The sequence below is a fragment of the Tachypleus tridentatus genome, chromosome 6 (genome assembly GCF_004210375.1).
Source record: "Tachypleus tridentatus isolate NWPU-2018 chromosome 6, ASM421037v1, whole genome shotgun sequence".
Classification (NCBI taxonomy): domain Eukaryota; kingdom Metazoa; phylum Arthropoda; class Merostomata; order Xiphosura; family Limulidae; genus Tachypleus; species Tachypleus tridentatus.
This window is the reverse complement of record NC_134830.1, coordinates 22,966,398-22,985,413: the sequence shown is the minus strand read 5'-3', so window position 1 is coordinate 22,985,413 and position 19,016 is coordinate 22,966,398. Positions and strand designations below refer to the sequence as shown.

Below are 19,016 nucleotides of genomic sequence, written 5' to 3'. Positions count from 1 at the left end.
TTCATTAATTATGTGTGAAACATTGTACTGACATAATTAATTTTTATGAAGTAATGAAAATTATACTATTATAATTTATGTGAGGCCAGTACAAATTATTACTTGTCTTTAGTACCAACTTAAAGTATCATATAAAGTAATCAGAATTATACTCTTATAATTCATGTGAAGGATAATAGAAAATATATAACTCAGCTTTTTGACTATTAATTTAAAATTTTGTGGTTAATCTGCAATAAAACTTTTATATTAATATGTATTACAGCAGACACTGTTAGTTACTGTAATGTTTAATTAAATTTCTCTGATTTTAAACATTTTAAACATTATGACTTTATGAAATAAACATTAAAATGGGACAGGAGTTAAGCTGTTTTTATTTGATAATATTCCCACTTCTGTACTGTGAACTAAATTTCCATAAAATATAAAATACCAATTAATTGTAAATGATTCTTCTCTCTTTCATCAACTTGTATCTAGTTTGTTTTTATCTAAACATTTCAGATCCTTTATGGTGTATTTTCTTTATTACACATTTGCCTCTGATGTTAAGTTTAGACATAATGTGTTTTTCTTTTATGTTTCACTGGCTGTATTTTTTATTTTCACATTAGATCCATAGAACATATTCTTATTGTGGAACAATAGAATATATGGCTCCAGAGGTTGTAAGAGGTGGAAGATATGGGCATGATTTTGTAAGTATATTTCAAACTTTTTCCTCCCAAACATTTAGTTAATTATAAAGAGCAGTATGCAGTTTTTTTTTAATTTTCTATGTGATTTTTAATTAATAGAATTCATAGTGAAAATAATGTGGAGTTTTTCCTGAAGCCATAAATCTAATACAGGAACATTATTCAATATGTCAGCTGCCCAAAAGACTTCAACATAGAGTTGGAAGTGTTGCCAAACAGGGTCAAAAACTGCCAGAGTTGTTTTCCTAAAATAAATTATCTTCTATTTTCTTGAAATTTATTATTCATAATTTTCTAAATGTTTTAAAGAAAAGACGGTGTTATCAAAACTGTAAAGTGTAACACTCTAAGTGTTATGTTACCATTCTCTTAGTTTTGTCAAATATAGTGTATTTCTTAACAAAATGAAAAGGATGTTATATTAGGTTATAATGTTAAATAATTAGTGATTAGAATTTGAACATATATAGAACTAGTTCGTCATTTACACATAAAAAAAATATTAAGCAAGTATAAAGTATTAAGTAATATCAAAAGATGCTTTAGTTATTTTTATTTACTTTAGCCTGATCAAATATTAATCATTTTTTCAGTCATTCTTGAGGTAAAATTCTCCACTTTCTATCTAAAACTTTCAGTTTCTTTATGCTATTTTTTTCATTATGATACATTTGCCAGTGGTGTTAAGTTTAGGTGTAGTTTGTTTATTTTTTTACTTGAAAAACCAAATATTTTTGTTTGATTGTTGCCATAACTTTGTTACTTTGGCATGCAAAACTTAGAGTGTTGATTGGTGGAGTGTTGGTGTGCTGTTTTATGAACTTCTGACAGGAAATTCCCCATTCACCCCTCAAGGAGACCAAACTTCTCAGTTGGAAATATCTAAGTATGTTTATAATTTTATTTCATTAATTATGTTATTAATTTAAATACAAATAATTTTCTACTTTTTATAATGTTATCATAATGTAATCAAAAAGTTCTCATCTTTAATACACCAATTTTTCATCTGAAACTTTAAGCAAATCTTATAAAATTTATAAACTTGCAAATCATAACTACTAAAACCTTTTAGTGAGAAAAAGTTTCTAATTAGGATTATTTTAAGGATATTTTTAATTGTAATTCCTGTTTTTAGGCAGTGTTTGGTGAAGTTCACAAAATTTATAAAATGCTTGAGTTATTGAACATTTGGTTTTATACTTTTTATTCTGTTTTTATTCTTAGAACCTATGAATGTAATGAGAAAATTTGATTTGAGTTTAAGAATATTTTAATGTTATTACAGAAGAATACTTTACTCACAACCACCACAACCAGAACACTGTTCTTCAGCTGCAAAAGATTTCATTCACCGTGTTTTGATGAAAAATCCAAGGAAACGACTTGGAGGAGGACCAGATGATGCTTTGGAACTCAAAAGACACAGGTTTTTCAGAGTTAGTTTAATTATTCCATATTATTATTCACAAGTTTTATCAGAAAAAAAACTAGCTATAGTTGCTTCTATTAATACAAAATAATTACTTAATATCAGACTTTTTAGAGCTTGGTTATATACAGTAATGATTTTATTATTGTAAAAAGATGATTTACGTTGCTTTCTCTTTATTAGAATTTAAACTGGGATGAACTCTCAAAAAAACAAATCCCTGCTCCATTTGTTCCCAGAATATGTGGAGAACTAGATGTAAGTAATTTTGCTGAGGAATTTACATCAATGGTTGCTGCAGATTCACCAGCCATAATTCCCCCAAATGAGGAAAAAATATTCAAGGTAACTTTTGTGGTTGTTCCTTGTATGAACACATCATGATTAAAACCTGGAACCTTTTAACTATTGAGTGCAACTGCACACATTAAATCTCAAACTTTATGTAAAAATAAAGATTCCACAATTTTATAGTTTGGAGGGACATGCTATTTATAATATTTTGTAGTAAGTATCATACAGTTTGGTTAAGTATTCCATTGGGAGAAGAAAACATTTAACAGACATACGTGATAAACCTTAGATCCATACCATTAAGTAAAATCTGTGTAATACTAGTTCGATGTTGTTGTATACTTAAAAGGAATAACATTTTAATTTGCCTTCAGGAACTGAGAATCCTCTTTCAGTATAATCAAACTGGTAAAAACTAAGCAATCTAAACTACTGTTTTACAAAAGTCTGTTTATAACTAGCACACTTCCATAATGATTGTTACTAAGCCTGTCATTACCCCTTATATTCCTTGTGAGTTAAATGAATACATCTGCCTCTATACTCTATTTAATAATCATTCATTGTTTTTGTAATTAAACTAATGTTGCATATATACTTTTCATCACTGATAATGTATTCATGATACCTAATATGTTTTTCACAATGGGCTATCTTTGCTTTGTTCTTTATGGGGATCAAACCCCAATAAGATAAGGTTTATTTAACATAAATAAAATTAGCATTAGAATATGTTAGTTTTACTGCAGAAAAATAAAGTTACAGATTATATATTGTATTACATGAAGGTTCTTTCAGCTTTTGTATGTTTAGTATTTAATTTAGAAGTTATATTCTTAATGTTTCAAAACACATTTGGTCTGATAATAAAAGTGTAATTGCATTATTTGTTCAGTTGTCAACACATATTTTATTACATTGACATCTTGCATAAAAGCTGGAAATAAAAACTTCCCTTTAATTTTTAGTTAAAGTGTGACTTTTCCCAACAGTATAACATTATATGTGAATTTGTCTCAGTTTAATTATTATAATATAGGAACAGTTATTCAAGATTTTTGATTAAATTTTGTGTTGTAATTTAATACAATAAATTGCTTCAGCTTACATGGAAGTATAATTATGATTATTATATTCCAGTTAAAGTTGTAGTTTTTCATTTGTTCAATATACGAAATCCAATCTTGCTTTGATTTACAACAGTGTCATGATTTTTATGTTAGACCTGGTCTTGTACAGTTTAATAAAACCTGTGGAAGTATAAAAGGTCATTAATTTGTTAAATTTGTTGTGTAGTTTTATCATATTGGAGGAAGATATTATGGTGTATGTTGAAGTGGATTGCCTCAGAGTTGGTTTGGAAGGAAGCATTAGAGGATATTTGATACTTTTATTTAGTGAGGTAGTTATGTTGATATTTGATACCAGTGATGCATGTATTCACTTTGGAAATGTTTTGGATATTTGATACAAGTGATTCCTTTATTTACTGATATAGATGTTCAAGTTGTTGTAGATAAATACAGCAAGTTCTTTTCTAGTCTGATTCTCTCATCATTTATAAAGGTATTGGGAGATGCATATGTTTGTGGAATAGTTTTATATCTTCTCTGTGCAATAACTCCTTGTTCATGCTGGATAACCATTTCAAATTAAGCAGTTTCTTGAAAAAGTTTGATTATATTTCCTAAACATCCATTGGACCTCATATAGGTTGTAATTTTTAAATGTACACCAACTTTTACACTTTTTCATCATGAAAGAGACTGAAGCTATTCAGTTTCCCAGCTGGAATTAACATGGGTTTTCTCCAACCCTCGGTAGAGTGTAACATAAAGCTACATCAAGTTTACATTAAATAACAAACTTAATGGAGTTTATACTATTTCATATTACAGTTCCCATTATTGTTGGTTCCAAATAGTTGATATATAAGAGTCTAAAATAATACGTTTTTAGTTGCAATCAAAATTACCATAATTATGTGTAGTTTGTTCGGTTGTTTTTCTTCTTTACTAACTTCTGTTGATACAATAGTAAAAATTAGCTTGATCTGTTGTTTGTTTTGCCCTTTCTGTAATAACAATTACTGCATGTCTTTTTTTTTTACTAGTTTCGTGAAATATCAAAATATTATACAACAACAAAAAATTAAATGTAATGGAAAGTGGACATTCTCTGCAGGGTTATTCGTATGTTGCTCCATCTGTGATGTTTACTGAGAATGTGATTAGTGATGAACTACTATGTAGATCTGTTGAGAACAAACCTAGTGTGTCACAACTTTTAGCTGCGAAGTTCAAGGTAAATTTAAGTTCTGATTAGTTCTAACATTTTTAAATTTTAGCAAACTTTCCAAACCAAGGAAAAACTTTTAGAATATTTCACTTCCTATCTAATCTTCATTGAAGTTTTAATTTGACATTGTGCATTTATGAAACTTTGTTCAAAAACAATGAATGTCTTTTAGTTTTTCATTCAAACTCAACATTTAATATTTATTAACTTGCTCAGTTAGAACAATTGTGTACTGTTTTTAATCATTTTCATACTTATAAATTTTATCTAAATCTGCATGTATTGATACTAATAATAAATTGTGTGGGTGAAGAAAGAGTGAATTAAAGTTGAGCAATATGCAGTTATTAACAATGGAATTGTATTTGTGACTACTGTAAATGTATATCAGCAGCAGAATATATGGTTTTTACAAGTGCAGTCATATGAACACACAAAACATTGTAATTGTTTTTGTTGGTCAGCAGATCATGTAATTAATTACTGTAAATGCAGAATTATTAACTTACAGAGTTGCATTTGGTTTCGAAGATTAACAGAATGTCTGATTACTGCAAACGCAGAATTGCTGACATAAATTTTTGTTGTTGTGTAGAACTCTCCATTCTACCAAAAGTATGAAGTAGTTATTAAGGAAGGTCGTCTTGGAGATGGTAGTTTTTCTGTTTGTAGGTGAGTGCAACATAAATACCAGTGAATGTTGTTACATTAGTTGAAGGAAAGAAAATAAACATTTTAAGTGTTTTTTATATATACTTTTTATTCTTCTCGTAATACATATTTTTTAAACAAAACTGTTTGTGCATATTTTGATTGTCTTATAATATTGTTTTATATAAAACCTTGTTAATTAGGTGTAAAACAGTTCTTTTCTGACCAGAGTTGTAATAATTTGTACTGGAGTTATAATAATCTACTTACAGAAGTTGGTGTCATTAATATTTATTCTACAATTATTTGACAGAAAATGTATTCATAAACAGACAGGGAATCATTATGCTGTGAAGATTATCAGCAGAAAGGTTGACAGTGATAAAGAAGTTAGTCTGCTTCAGTACTGCCAAGGTCATCCAAACATAGTCAGGTTTCATGAAGTATACCACGATGAAGTAAGCAAGAGTTGTTAAATATCATTCCGTGTTTCAGAGTTCATTTTTTAAATATTTGTTACAGTGTAGAGAAAAATAATGTTTTTGTTTTATTGATTCTTAAAGTTTGTTTTATGTAAGTGTTTTTATAACTATTTTCATTTGAATTGGATCCATTATAGAGATTTTTTTTTACCAGAATATATTTGTTTGTAATTTAAATATCTTCCTTTTTACCATAGTTAACAAGCAACAAGTAAAAAATTTAAAGAACATCTCTAAGTGATAAGTTAAATAAAACCTTGCTGCTTGAAAGCTGTGGAATGAAAGAGTTAGGTAAACATTCAATGTGTGCCAGAAGTTAGAACAGTACTTATCATATTTACTTATACTCCCCCAAAACAAGTCATTTCAAGTTAAACAGTTTATTTATTCAGTAGTATCTTATACATATATATATCATAATATCATTTCACATTTTCATCTAGAGCTTTAGACACACGTTTTGAAATCAAGAGTACTGTCTGAATAATTGCAACATGTAAATTTAAGACATTAATTATTCTGCACCTGTGTAGATTGTATGTAATAAGTTTCCCAGCATTATAATGATGCTGAAATTAAGTGTGCTGTAATAGTGTAAGCTGTATATAATACTTGGTATAGCATATGTAATTACACATAAGCTGTATATAATACTTGGTACAGCATATATAAATACACATAAGCTTAGTTAAATACTACTTCTTTTCAGGTTCATACTTTTGTTGTACTTGAGCTTTTGGAAGGAGGTGAATTGTTGGAAAGGATTCGACAGAAAGCAAAGTTTACAGAAAAAGAAGCAGGTCACATATTCCGAAAACTAGTCTCAGCTGTTCATTTCATGCATTCACGGGGAGTGGTTCATAGGGATCTGAAGCCAGAGGTATTCTGCATCTCAGTTTTATGTTTATGTATTAAACATGTGCTTCTATTTTTTAACAATTATGAGAACTTCAGCAGAGACGTGTATAAGTAATATGAGATTATGTGCATTGTTTTGGCAATGAAAAAGAGATACTATCTGTGCTTAAAAAAGCACATTAAATGACAAAATTTTAAACATAACCAAAGTCAACTATTGTGATAAATTATATAGTTACTAACTTTGTAACTATATTGAGCAAGTGTCTTAAGTACACTCATTTGTTCACTTAATGTCTCCCCTGTACTGGATGGGGGTTGAGTCAATTTTGGATCATTGGTTCATCTGTCTGATCTTTTGGATCAACAAATTATTCATTCTGGTCTTTTTCTCTACTTTTTTACATTGTTACTAATAAATTTAAGATTTCAATACAGTACTTACCTCCTCTCACAAGATTAGCTATTCTTGTTCAGTGCTGTTCCCTATGTAAAAACGTTTCCATTAAGCATGCCACAAGCCTTGTGCTTCCTCCTAATTGGAATTAGTATATTACAAGGTGTATATCATGCATGTTATCATGTCTCATTCATCAACCAATAGAAGCATAGCATGGTTATGTGACACCTTCTATACTTCTCTACTGAACATTCACTTCTCAATTGGTAGCATTCAGGTTCAGGTGTGCTTTTTTTTATTTATTGCTACATGTTTAACTGTGTTTTCCTCACAAATGGGTTCATTTTAAACTTCATTTGATTTGTTCAACAGATTGTTTTTTTCTTATTTACCAGTTAATTGCTATCATGCTTATTTCTGCATTTGACTTTTGTGAAACTTTTCTGTGCAATGCACTTTGATGGTCACCTTACCACTTTAGGAGTTAGAGCAGTGACTAGCATTTTGCATAGGCCTTGGGTGCAGGCAACCTGACAATGGACTGATCTGCTGTTCTGCTCTAGGTGGTCAATTATTATAGGATCCAACCTTTCTTCCTTCAGACTTGCTTCAGCTTCATGGTGTTTTGCCACATTGTACAAGCTTTTACTCTTCATTTTCAGACTTTGGGGTTGTTATTCAATGATTGCATGGATTTATGGCTCCTTTTAACTCATTCCAAGCAGGAGTCAACTGCTCACACTCATCACCTTCTTTCTGTAGCAACTCTGAAGATTGTTGTTTATATTAGAGAGGCTCTTATTTCAACCCACCCAATCCTTGTGTACCTGGAAGTCTTCTTCAACACCAGCATCAGTCATAGTCTACATTTTCCTTTAAGTCTTTGTTTCATGGACCGTTTTAGTTCATCGTGTCCTCTTGGCTTGGCCACTTACTACTCACAACAGAATTTTGTATGGTATCCTCTTTTGCCACAATTTACTTTCCTGCAGTGATGGTTGTAATAAACTCATAAGTCAGCATGTAGTGGGCATGCCACTTCTTTTCTCGCATCCATTTATGCATCTCCTCATGGTTGCTTCCCTACAGGGTTGAAGGGCTTGGATCAATTACCAAGAAGCTTCAGACTGTTAGTATGCAGATGAGACTATCTCATGATTTGTCAAGCGTTACATTATTTCCTTTCTCTTTTCTTGTGGTGTTTGGTAGTGGTTCTTTCAAACAGCTTTAGAGTTGTGGCTTTTATCAACCATGAATGAGGTACTGGCCCAGAGATCTCTGTTTTTGAACTTTGGATCTTCTGTATTGGGCCCATGCACATGACATTTATTTCATTGCATGTTATGTGTGCTAAGTGCTTTTAATCTAGTTGCAGATTGTCTTTCATGCCTTTAATGAATTTCTCCCACAAAGTGGTCATTTGATCCACTCGTTTTCAAGGACCTTTGCACTTGAGAGAGTTTTACCTAATTGGATATGTTTGCCTTTGGCCTCAGTACATGGTTGTCTCTCTTTTAGTAACTTGTTCCTCTGGCTGTTGATGTCTTTAGGTAGGATTGGTCTTGCACATGCTTTTATGAGTACCCTTCCATCTGATTGCTTTATTGGGTGATTTCTTTGGTATGCTCCACTTGTCAGATCTTCCAGATTGCACTCCATTGGCCAGCACAATCTTGATTTCCAAGGTTCCAATGTGTACTCCTCTCACCATCTGTCTCTCTTCCTTTCTTTGCCTCCCTTCTGCATCAACCTCAATCCCTTGCTTTAAATTCCAATCTCCCCATCCTATGTCTTCATATTTGGATTTTGTCCAGTCCTTGGCAAGAAGATCTGGCTACACACATTGAGTTACCTCCCTGTTAGCTTCTTCCATGTGAATATACCTGTGCAGGTGGAAAGTCTTTCTTTAATGGTCAAGTGGCAGGGGATTTCCTACTGACTGGCCTTCTGTGGCTCAAGTAGTAGAATTTCTCACTTGGCTCTTTGAAAATAGATCTTTGGTATTTTCACTTTCTGGTTTTTGATTTTTTCTCTCCCATACCTTCCATTTTTCTAGTTACTGTGGGGTTTTATCTTTCCTTGTTCTCATTCTGCTCGTATATTCCTTCCAGATTCAGAGGCTTTCTATGTGTCTTTCCCTTCCAGATTGGGTCATTACTGTAGTCTTCCATGCTCTGACTTTACTTCCTTTTAAGCCACTTTCTCATGCTCCTTGTTTCATTTGGCCATTAAGATGTATTTCCTTCTTCTTTTGGCCTGCCATAGTTGCCAGCCTATTTTGTTCACTATTGATATTAACCACCTCCCCAAGCCATCTTCTCCATTATCATCAAGTTCATGATGGCTTGGGAGAGCAGTTTCTCATTTTATTGTATTTTTTTACCTTCTATCTGCCATCTTTACCCCCATCTATACCACAATAGACTCTTATGTCAGCTGGGATATTGCACATACAGCATGGTATGCACAACCATATTTTTATACCCTGGCTGTTCTTCTCTCTTCTCCTTTAAGAATTGGTTCCACTTTCTAGTCTGTTTGGCCCACTCCTCTGTACCATCTTAATCCTGTGCCTTATTCCAATGTTTCCTCCCATCCAACCTGTCTAATCACATTTTCCCTTGTTTCTTGTCTTTGTTGTCTACTATATCAACAGTCAAATTGATTGATATCTCTTTTTGTAGAATGACATGAATACTCATTTCATTCTGTACTTGCTTGAGGTATGTGGTGGTTGAATGGATATGTTATAGAATCAACTTATGTACATGTGACTTGTGTCATTTTCTCATATAGAGATCCTTCTTGATTGTATTGTGCTTGATAACCATAGATGGCTTTTGCCATTGACCTTTGTGTTTATGGATTGTCACATGTTACAAGATGATGCATTGTGTTTATCCCAACTTTTGTATGACTTGTTGCCTGCTTCTTTCTGAATGGAATTGATGTTGTAAATTTGTTTATATTACTACATTTTCCAATTCCATTAAGTATAAAGGATGTTCCTGTCACAAAAATTCTAAATTTGTGATATGAACTCGTATTTATGATCTGAGTGTATGAACATCTTGAGATGCAAGGGGCTGTAAGATACTCACTCCCAAAACCAATAATTGATTGGCAGAATCATGTTACTTGTGAAATTTCAAGCAATGGTAAAATGTAGTTCTTATACATTCCATTCTACTGCAACTTTATATTAGTTGTGGTTATTAGTGGCATACTGATTTGCATATTCATAACCATTTTAATGTAACATGCTCTACATTCTAAATAATACAATATATAGTGCAATGCATTGTAACTTTTTTATAATGACTACTGAAAATAGTTGTAATACAATTATAATTATCCAAGATGTTTCAGCTCATCACAGTTAATAACATAATTAATTAGTGCATCTCATTATATCTACCTGGACAGTTGAAATGTAAGATCACTACTTTATTTTTCCAATTTAGACGATGATGAGAATTCATTTTCTTGCTTCAAATAAAATTTCTAAGTTTTTCAATGAAATGAGAATTCCTGCATTAGTATTTTAAATTTAGTTATGTTATTTTCATATTTTAGAATTAATGGTATGCCTGTTCAGCAGTGAGTTCATAGACTTCATAGAGTACACCTACTGTGTAGTCAACTGCATAGTTTTCACTCAAATAGTCAAACAAACAAAAATCAAGTTAATGGTAAAGCCTCTAAATATGTGTAGTGCTAAATAACAAAATGTTTAATTATATATTTTAGACCCTGCATTCTACTGGAGTAAGCATAGTTTTTAAACATGTACATAACTTATTATTTAAAAATACCAATAATCTAGTTAAATTGGTAAATACTTCACAGGAAGAATATGTAATAAAGTGTGTGTTTATATATATATATACATGTTACTTCTTCATTTTTATCTTTTTATAAACTATTTTTTCTAATATTATTCTGTATCTAAACATGAACTTAACAGTTCTAACATCCAGGGTACAGTTCCATTTGGTGGATGAAGTGTAGATAGCCTGTTATGTGGTTTTGTGCTAATAGGATAAAAACAACAACAACAAATTCATGTAAAACATAAAATGTGTGGTGTATTTGTGTGTTATCACATTTATTATCTGCTGAAGTTATGTATTTTAACCCTCCATTCTACATAAATATTTCACAAGAAGAAAATGTAATATATTTTTTAAATTGTTTGATTTTAACTTATCTTTTTCTGCTTTTATAATGTTATTCTGTATTGAAACAATTGGGTTCAATTCAGTTGGATAAGGCCTGCACTAATTAAATCAAAGTTCTATACTGAATCCCATCAAAAATAAAATTTTTGTGAAATGGTAAATTTTGGTCAATATTAATGATAGTGTGTTAGCATCAGTCTGATGCTCCATCTGTGTATGGGTTTACCTGAGGGGTTGTTACAGCTTCAGTGTGAATTGCCTAAATTACATTATCCCCTTTGATTGGGATCTTTCATCCTACCCTTGTATGCATGTTGGTTTCCAGTAGCTTGGTGTTGGATTCAGAGTTGAATCATTGTGAGAGGAGGTAAGTATCTAATGAAATACATTTTTGGTAGAGGAAAAAAAATCCTTGAAATATTATGAAATGATGTTTGTTGTCAAGTATAAGAACTCTGCAAAATAAAATATTTAACAATGTGTTCATTGTATGTAATAAGCCCATTTCCTTTTGCAAAGATAACAAAATTATGTTCAAAACAATGCTGGTTACCTCAGCATTTTTCTATAACTTTTATAAGGTGGTATACAGGTAGTCAACCCAGGGTATTTTTAGGTGCTACTAAGGTACTATTATTAAAGAGGTTGCATGCCCTGGTATTGTATTTAATTTACATGTGTGAATGAAATACCAAAATGTGCTAAACAGAAAATTAATCCATTCATTTGTTACATTCAAAACTGATTAACTAAAATTTTCTTGTTGAGACATTGATTGAAATCTTCCTTTTCTTAAAATCCTATAACAAAAGTTTTTTGTTATTATGCTCACATCACTGCCTGTATATTGCATACAATGTTTTTTTCTGAAAATATTTTACACACACTCTCATTTTTTATATTTTTGTGTTAAGGAAAGTGACCTTTGTATTTCTATATAGAATCTTCTTTTTACAAGTCAAAGTGATGAAGCAGAGATTAAGATAGTGGACTTTGGATTTGCTCGTCTAAAACCAATGACATGTGATAAACCAATGCAGTCACCCTGTTTCACCTTAAACTATGCTGCACCTGAAGTTTTAAAACATGCAGCAGTGGCCTCAGCTGGAAGTGGAGAAGGGTATGATGAATCTTGTGACTTGTGGAGTCTTGGAGTTATTTTGGTAAATATATTTACTGTGTCTTATTTGTCATTTGTACACTTAAATGTGAACTTTTAAAAACATTTAAACAGTGGCATTATTTTATTATTCCAGCTGCTTTTATTTCTAAATTTTCTTTACTAATTTATATGACTTAATAAAATTTTATTTTATAAGAAAGAATGTAACATCATTGTTACTTTTGTAACTTTACTTGACTTGTTCAGTTGTTGGATGTATTGATGCTGGTTATTGTTCTTAATTATTTATAATTTATTTGATATGTTTAATAATGTGAATTTTTTCTGATGTGTTTGGTAAGTTAAATGTTTGATTTATTACAGTCATGTCCACATGTATGCTTCTGGTCTTGCAGAACAATTAGTTTAGCAGTGGGTAACATTGTTCTAGTTTATATGATTTATTCAAAAGTGTTGATTTAGTGGTATATAAATATTTAGTATTTTTAATGCTTTTGCTGATGATTTGCAATAATGGGCATCAAGTGATGTTTTACAAGGCCAAAAAAAGTTGAATTTAGCATACTTAAAAATGAGATTATATATGAAATTTTGTATCTTGAGCAATTTAAGTTTTTGAAAGATGCTAAAATAAAAGTTTTTAATACCAAGCAGAATATAACACTTAAATCCTTGGCCATTTGAAGGGCTGTAAAATTTAAAAACAGACCTTTTTCAGAGATTTTTAAAACAGTATTAAACTATTTTATATGTGTTTTTAATTATATTTTTATATGTGAATGCTTACTTTTTCAATGAAAGTAAGAAGGATAAAGCACTTTATCCCCTTAATGTATGAAAATGAGAAGTCTGTATAGATTTGCAAACAGTTACTGCCAAATTGTAACCAATTTGTTAATAGACTGATGTGATGAAGCCTTAACTCAGTACAGAGATGTGTATAAAAATACTGAAGATGGCAAATGTGATCCATTTGTGAAGAGTGAGATGAATCTTCTCTCAATGAAACTGATTTTTTTCTCTCCTTTTTGCTGTGGGCTTTTCAAGTATTCTGCCTAAGTTTTACCTTTAGGAATACAGTACTTTCTGCATTATTTTTTGTGACAAGTTTGGGCCCCTCAGTGGCACAGCAGTATGTCTGCACTCTCACACCACTAAAACACAGGTTTTGATACCTGTGGTGGGCAGCACATGGATAGCCCTTTATGTAGATTTGTGCTTAATTCTAAACAAGCATACAAGGTTGGGAATGAAAAACATTGTTCCTCCAGAGTTGGCCATCAACTCTTGTGGTCTCACATTATCTGGTCAGTGCAAACAGAATTTAGTATTGTATCATTGTCATAGAGATCTCTTGTTTGGTTCTTGACATAGATGTGGTAATATCCCTCCCTTGTGTACATTGTCAGCTTGCAGTATTTCTTCATATGTTGTAGGTTAACAGACTTGTGATACTGTACAATACCCACTTCTTATTCCTCATTCATACCATCATACACAGTTTCCACTTTGGTTGTTTGTCTGTGTCTTTGATGCAGATAACAGCAACATAAAACAGACCTATTAGAGCAGAAGATGCTATATCATTTGATGTAATGACCAGCTTTATATCCATTTTACTGTGATGATTCTGTCCCATGTCAAGTCACCACTTGGCCATATGTTCAACCTTTACAATAGAATGGACTTGTAGACAGCCCCCACAACATGAAATATTTATTGTTCTTTACACCTCCATATTTTTATGTTCTTTAATGTTGTTCATGTCAAACTCATTTGCAACTTAAAGGTGGTCACAGAATATAAGACTAAAACTTTCTTGTGGAAGTGGAAGATTATCGGGTTCTGCTCTGTTTCCAGCAAACACATTTGCATGATAAATATGTATTAATAACATAATGGTTTGACAGATATTACATAGATAATTTACATAACTTTTACGTAAAAGTGTGGAATGTCAGATACAATGTTACTGCATAGTAATATTACATGATGGAACTCCTACTATACATCTAATTTGGTATGTTAAAATACCAACATGTAACTCCCTTCTGACAACTACCTTCCATTGCTTTCTACCCCTACTTAGTACCTACAGTACCTTGCAGCTCTGTCCAGAATACTTTCAGTATATTCATTTGCAGAAAATAAGTGAGAAGTAATATTTATTGAATATCACTGATACAGCATTACAAATTACAAAAAAACAAATTGTACATTTGTCATCTCTATAATTATGGTTTCTGTTCATCCGAATCTGACTGTATTGTTGTGGGAGTTGGTGTGGGTGTTCTGGGTAGTTTCAAAATAGCTTTGCTTATAAATATTAAAAAAATCAATATAACAGACAAATGAAGCTATCAATAAAATCTCAAGTAAAGTCTAATATTTGCATTTTGTTTTATGCCAAGGACTATAATAATATTCCAAAACAATGTTCTTGAAATTAATTACTATGAATTTGACCTAAGTTAATGCCAAAAATGAATATTTTGTTTTATGCAGTATGAAACTGATACAAAATTGGTACATGATTTAGCAGTGATGTCATTGTTTTCTCTGTTTTACTTTTGTCTTGAATACATTTCAAATTTGGCTATACTATATTCTGTACATTTAAATTGTTGTATTTCATTTCGTATAATAGTTAACAGTTTTGACCAATCCAAGTGCATCACTCCATCTGTCAATATATTTACTAGAAATGGGTATCCACAACTTGCTTGATTCATGCTTAAGAGTTTCTGCTATCCACACTCAACCTCAGCATCTTCACATTTGGGATGGATTTGTCTATACTCTTTTCTATTGAATCATTAAAAAGTTTATTATTACAATTTACAACAACATTTTCAAATTTAACAAAGCTTGAATCTTATCTCCACAACACTGGGAAGTTCATAAACTTAAGGATATAATAGGACTTATAAATGTGGTAATGGGGTTAAATATGAGGTACACAACCTTATATAAACTTTGTATGTCATTGAGATATTAAAAACAGGCTTATTTGTTGTTACCTAAGTGACCCTTTTCTGAATTGTTGTTTTCACTGCACAATCTACTCAATGAACTTATTTTTCACAAAGTTCCATAAATTGTACATATTTGTTTAAAAATAATTATATTGGTAGTTTTTACCATATTTACTATACCAAAATAATAATTGATTAAATCTGAAAATAACCAGATATACATACTGATAATTATTCTTTACAGTGGAAGATCTTGGAATTTTTGCTTGTTCATTCTGCCCTTTATATTGAAGCCGAACCACGGATGGAAAATCCCCAATTTCTTAAACATTCTTTATACAGAATCCCTAACATTCTTCCCAAGGAACTCAGGACATCAACCTGGAAAATTTTGTTACACCATTTGATCAGATGAATACTTGACTACATTTACAAATGGCATACATTTGATATGGGTAAACTGTTTGTATGCATCATAACAATTATCAATGAAAACAAACAATTATTCATTATAGAATTTACCACTTTTTTCTCCACGATTATTGGCACTACAACCACTTTCATTCATCTTTGTTGTATATCTCTGCATCCATGACACAAGTTATAGGGCTCATAGTATCATCAGTTGTTTGCATCGATTGGTTATCTTTTCCTGGACTTATCCCATTTTTCCTCATCTCCTGCTAAACCAGCAAGAAACTTCTATTTCAGACCTCTACCAGCTGACTTTTAGTTGGGAAGTTTAATGTCTAATACTGAACCAGGATGAACTCTATTTCCATGATGGTAAATTTTTGCATCTGTTGCAGCTGTGTAACATGGTTCTTCTTCATTTGCTAGTGCAATTATTTCTTGTAACTAAAACCCCGAAACAAGAAATTATAAAACAGTAAGTTGCATTAATGATAGTAATATGTTTCCTAGTTTTCAGTAATGTGAACTCAGATGTTTAAAGCAATACACTCAGTATATTTAATCTTGGCAATATATCACTAGATTTAGTCTTTTTTTTCATAGACACAAATAACAGCCATTATCAATAATTAATTTCACAAATACCTCTTCATGTTACATGGATTTTTGTACAAGTCTTTTATAGCAAAATGTGTCTATTCAGCACAAGTAACCCATTTGCTGAAAAGTAATTTTCACACGTTTGTTATAGTATGTTAAAGATACACAAAATGGTCTGGAAATTTCTGCTGGTTTTTAATTACAAAAGGGTAATAAGTCTTTTATTAAGTAAGCCAACCTGTCTTGTACATTCAGACATGTCATAGTTTCATGATTTTAGTGACAAGCCAAACTGTTTTCAGGTATATAATTGTCTGGACATATTCTTCTGTTTGGCATGCCATCACTATTATTAGGTATCTTCAGACAAGCTAAATATCTGGGGACCATGAGTCTCTATGCAATATCCTGGTTCATCTGATCCTCCTGTCCTACATCAGACCATTGCATCCCATGTTTAAGACTGCCTAGTACAGCTAGAGGTAGTTCATAAGAACCAGATTCCTCCTTATACTAAATACTCACAAGGCACACTTCAACTTTTTGACAAGCTTTATTTCCACAATATACAAAGATAGGGTTAAACAAGTCACACATGATTTTATTTTCTCCATCATCACTACTCTGCCATTTGTGTTTTCATCTTACACATGACAAATAAGAAGACAAAATATGCAAGAAGATGCTTGTTGTATAGGGCAGTGACATAACCATGCTGCCTCTGTACTATTTTGCATAATGGTATTGCATGAGGGCTGTAGAAGTATTGCCACAGGATTTAACATACTGATCTTGGAAACACTGCATATCTTGTTATTTTTGAAAGCTCCTTTAAAATCTCTCATATGTATCATATTCTTGACTGTGTTGTTTGATTACTTTTTCCAATACCACTGCAATATTTGTCATTGATGGTATCCCATTGTACTTACCCAGTTATGACAGTCTCATTTTCAGCATTTTTTTTATTAGGACAGGTCCAGGCAGTTCCTTTGTCTTCATGACATTCTGAAAAAAAATCATTGTGTGTTTGAAACTACTATCATTAAGAGATGTTTGGCCCTAGTCCTTGTTTGTGATCACTCAGTTGGCTCTCTAAGTTATCTACAAGTAGGTGAGCTGAGTGAGGACTGTCAATTACCTATAGATTATCATATGGACCTTTAGGTAAACTGCTGGATCTCTTTCCTTATGCTATTTTGAGGTTGACTGTTTAATTGACTTTTAAGAGTTATTATTTAGTTCATTTAATGATCTGATATTTAATTATTTAGTTTTCATAACAAGTGTTAAAAGTAATTATTTTAAAAGAGATTATTACAACTCTTGTTAAATAACTCAGTATGAGACATACATTGTATGTATAGTTCAATTGTAATTTGACATACTACTCAAATCTGTATTTTTTGTAGTTTTAACTGAGTATTGTTCATAGGGAATTCTAGGCCTCAGGTGGGTAGTGAATATGTCTGTCTGTATGTAAAAAAACAACCAAGTAAGCACAAGTTAAGTGTGTCAGAAAATATTAAGTTAGTGAAAGTGAAGCTACATTGTGTGATTGCTAGTTTAGCCACAGGCAGTTGCAGTACATTAAAGTTTCCAAACCTAATATATAAAATATGGTAATATCACTTTATTTGACAAAATCCTGGTATGCTGAACTAAAAATTGGTACTTTACAGGCTAGTTTTATTATATAACTAAGTTTATCTACTGACTGTGATTATTATTCTACTGACCTTTCCTAATAATTTTTTTATGAATATATATCAATAAACCTAGTTTGTAAATTAAACTTTAATATTTTAAAGCTTTAAATTCTTAATTTCAAAAGAAAGTATGTAAGATCTCAATATTAACTTCTTTTGTCTTATGTGATGCACCTGTATGTCAGATTGCTCATTTTCATGTTTTTGTTTTCAATGCCTTCATTTTCTAAGTTTGGTACAAACAACTTACACTGTAGATATTACTAAACTGAAGTATAAATCTTCCTCAATGCTTATTGCTTTACTGAGATATAATTGTGAGCTTTGCATATTTACCTACTTTTCAGATTAGGTGTTATTGTTTTTCATAAACAGTGTAATGGCTCACATCCTGATTTATTGTTTTGTTTACAGGAGTAATACTACTGTATATGGTAAAATAAAAAGAGAAAACATGTTCAATAGAATAATAGAAGTTTAAACTGTAAATATCAGTGATTTATAGCTCTTTGGTCAGTACTGGAAAGTAAAGAACTGCATTACTCAATTCATGTTTTTTCAGCTGTTATTTTCTTTATACTTATATGACTTCTCTAAAAACCCTGGAAATTAAGTTTTCAGTTTGAATAGAAAAATCTGCAGATAAAACGTACATTGTAACCAGAAGATAACTTTTGATATTAATTTAGGATAGTTCAGAGGTTATGCAAACTTTAAAATGCAAATAAGTATTTTAATTCCTAAAATGAAATTCACCTTTCTTATTGACTGACTCATTAAAGTTTCAGACAGATCTTTAGTAGAAATACTTTATTAAAACACTGTCAAATTTCATGAAGGTACATGAAGTAAATATGTGATTATAGTAATCATTATATTTCCAATATGATCTTGATCC

General features: G+C 31.1%; 1 protein-coding gene across 7 annotated transcripts in view; it reads left to right on the top strand.

Annotated features, from left to right (window-relative positions):
* Positions 1-19,016, top strand: part of LOC143252088 (ribosomal protein S6 kinase alpha-5-like) — a 126,409-nt gene that overhangs the window by 92,356 nt on the left and 15,037 nt on the right. For all 7 annotated transcript variants that reach the window (XR_013028813.1, XM_076503705.1, XM_076503702.1 and 4 more), the window contains 9 exons: positions 618-701; positions 1,484-1,587; positions 1,990-2,140; positions 2,317-2,478; positions 4,612-4,731; positions 5,321-5,397; positions 5,690-5,834; positions 6,568-6,738; positions 12,239-12,460. Coding sequence is in view for 6 of the 7 variants with exons in the window: in XM_076503705.1 (XP_076359820.1) it covers positions 618-701; positions 1,484-1,587; positions 1,990-2,140; positions 2,317-2,478; positions 4,612-4,731; positions 5,321-5,397; positions 5,690-5,834; positions 6,568-6,738; positions 12,239-12,460 (1,236 nt within the window). In the remaining variant the exon portion in view is untranslated. The remainder of the gene's footprint in view (positions 1-617; positions 702-1,483; positions 1,588-1,989; positions 2,141-2,316; positions 2,479-4,611; positions 4,732-5,320; positions 5,398-5,689; positions 5,835-6,567; positions 6,739-12,238; positions 12,461-19,016) is intronic.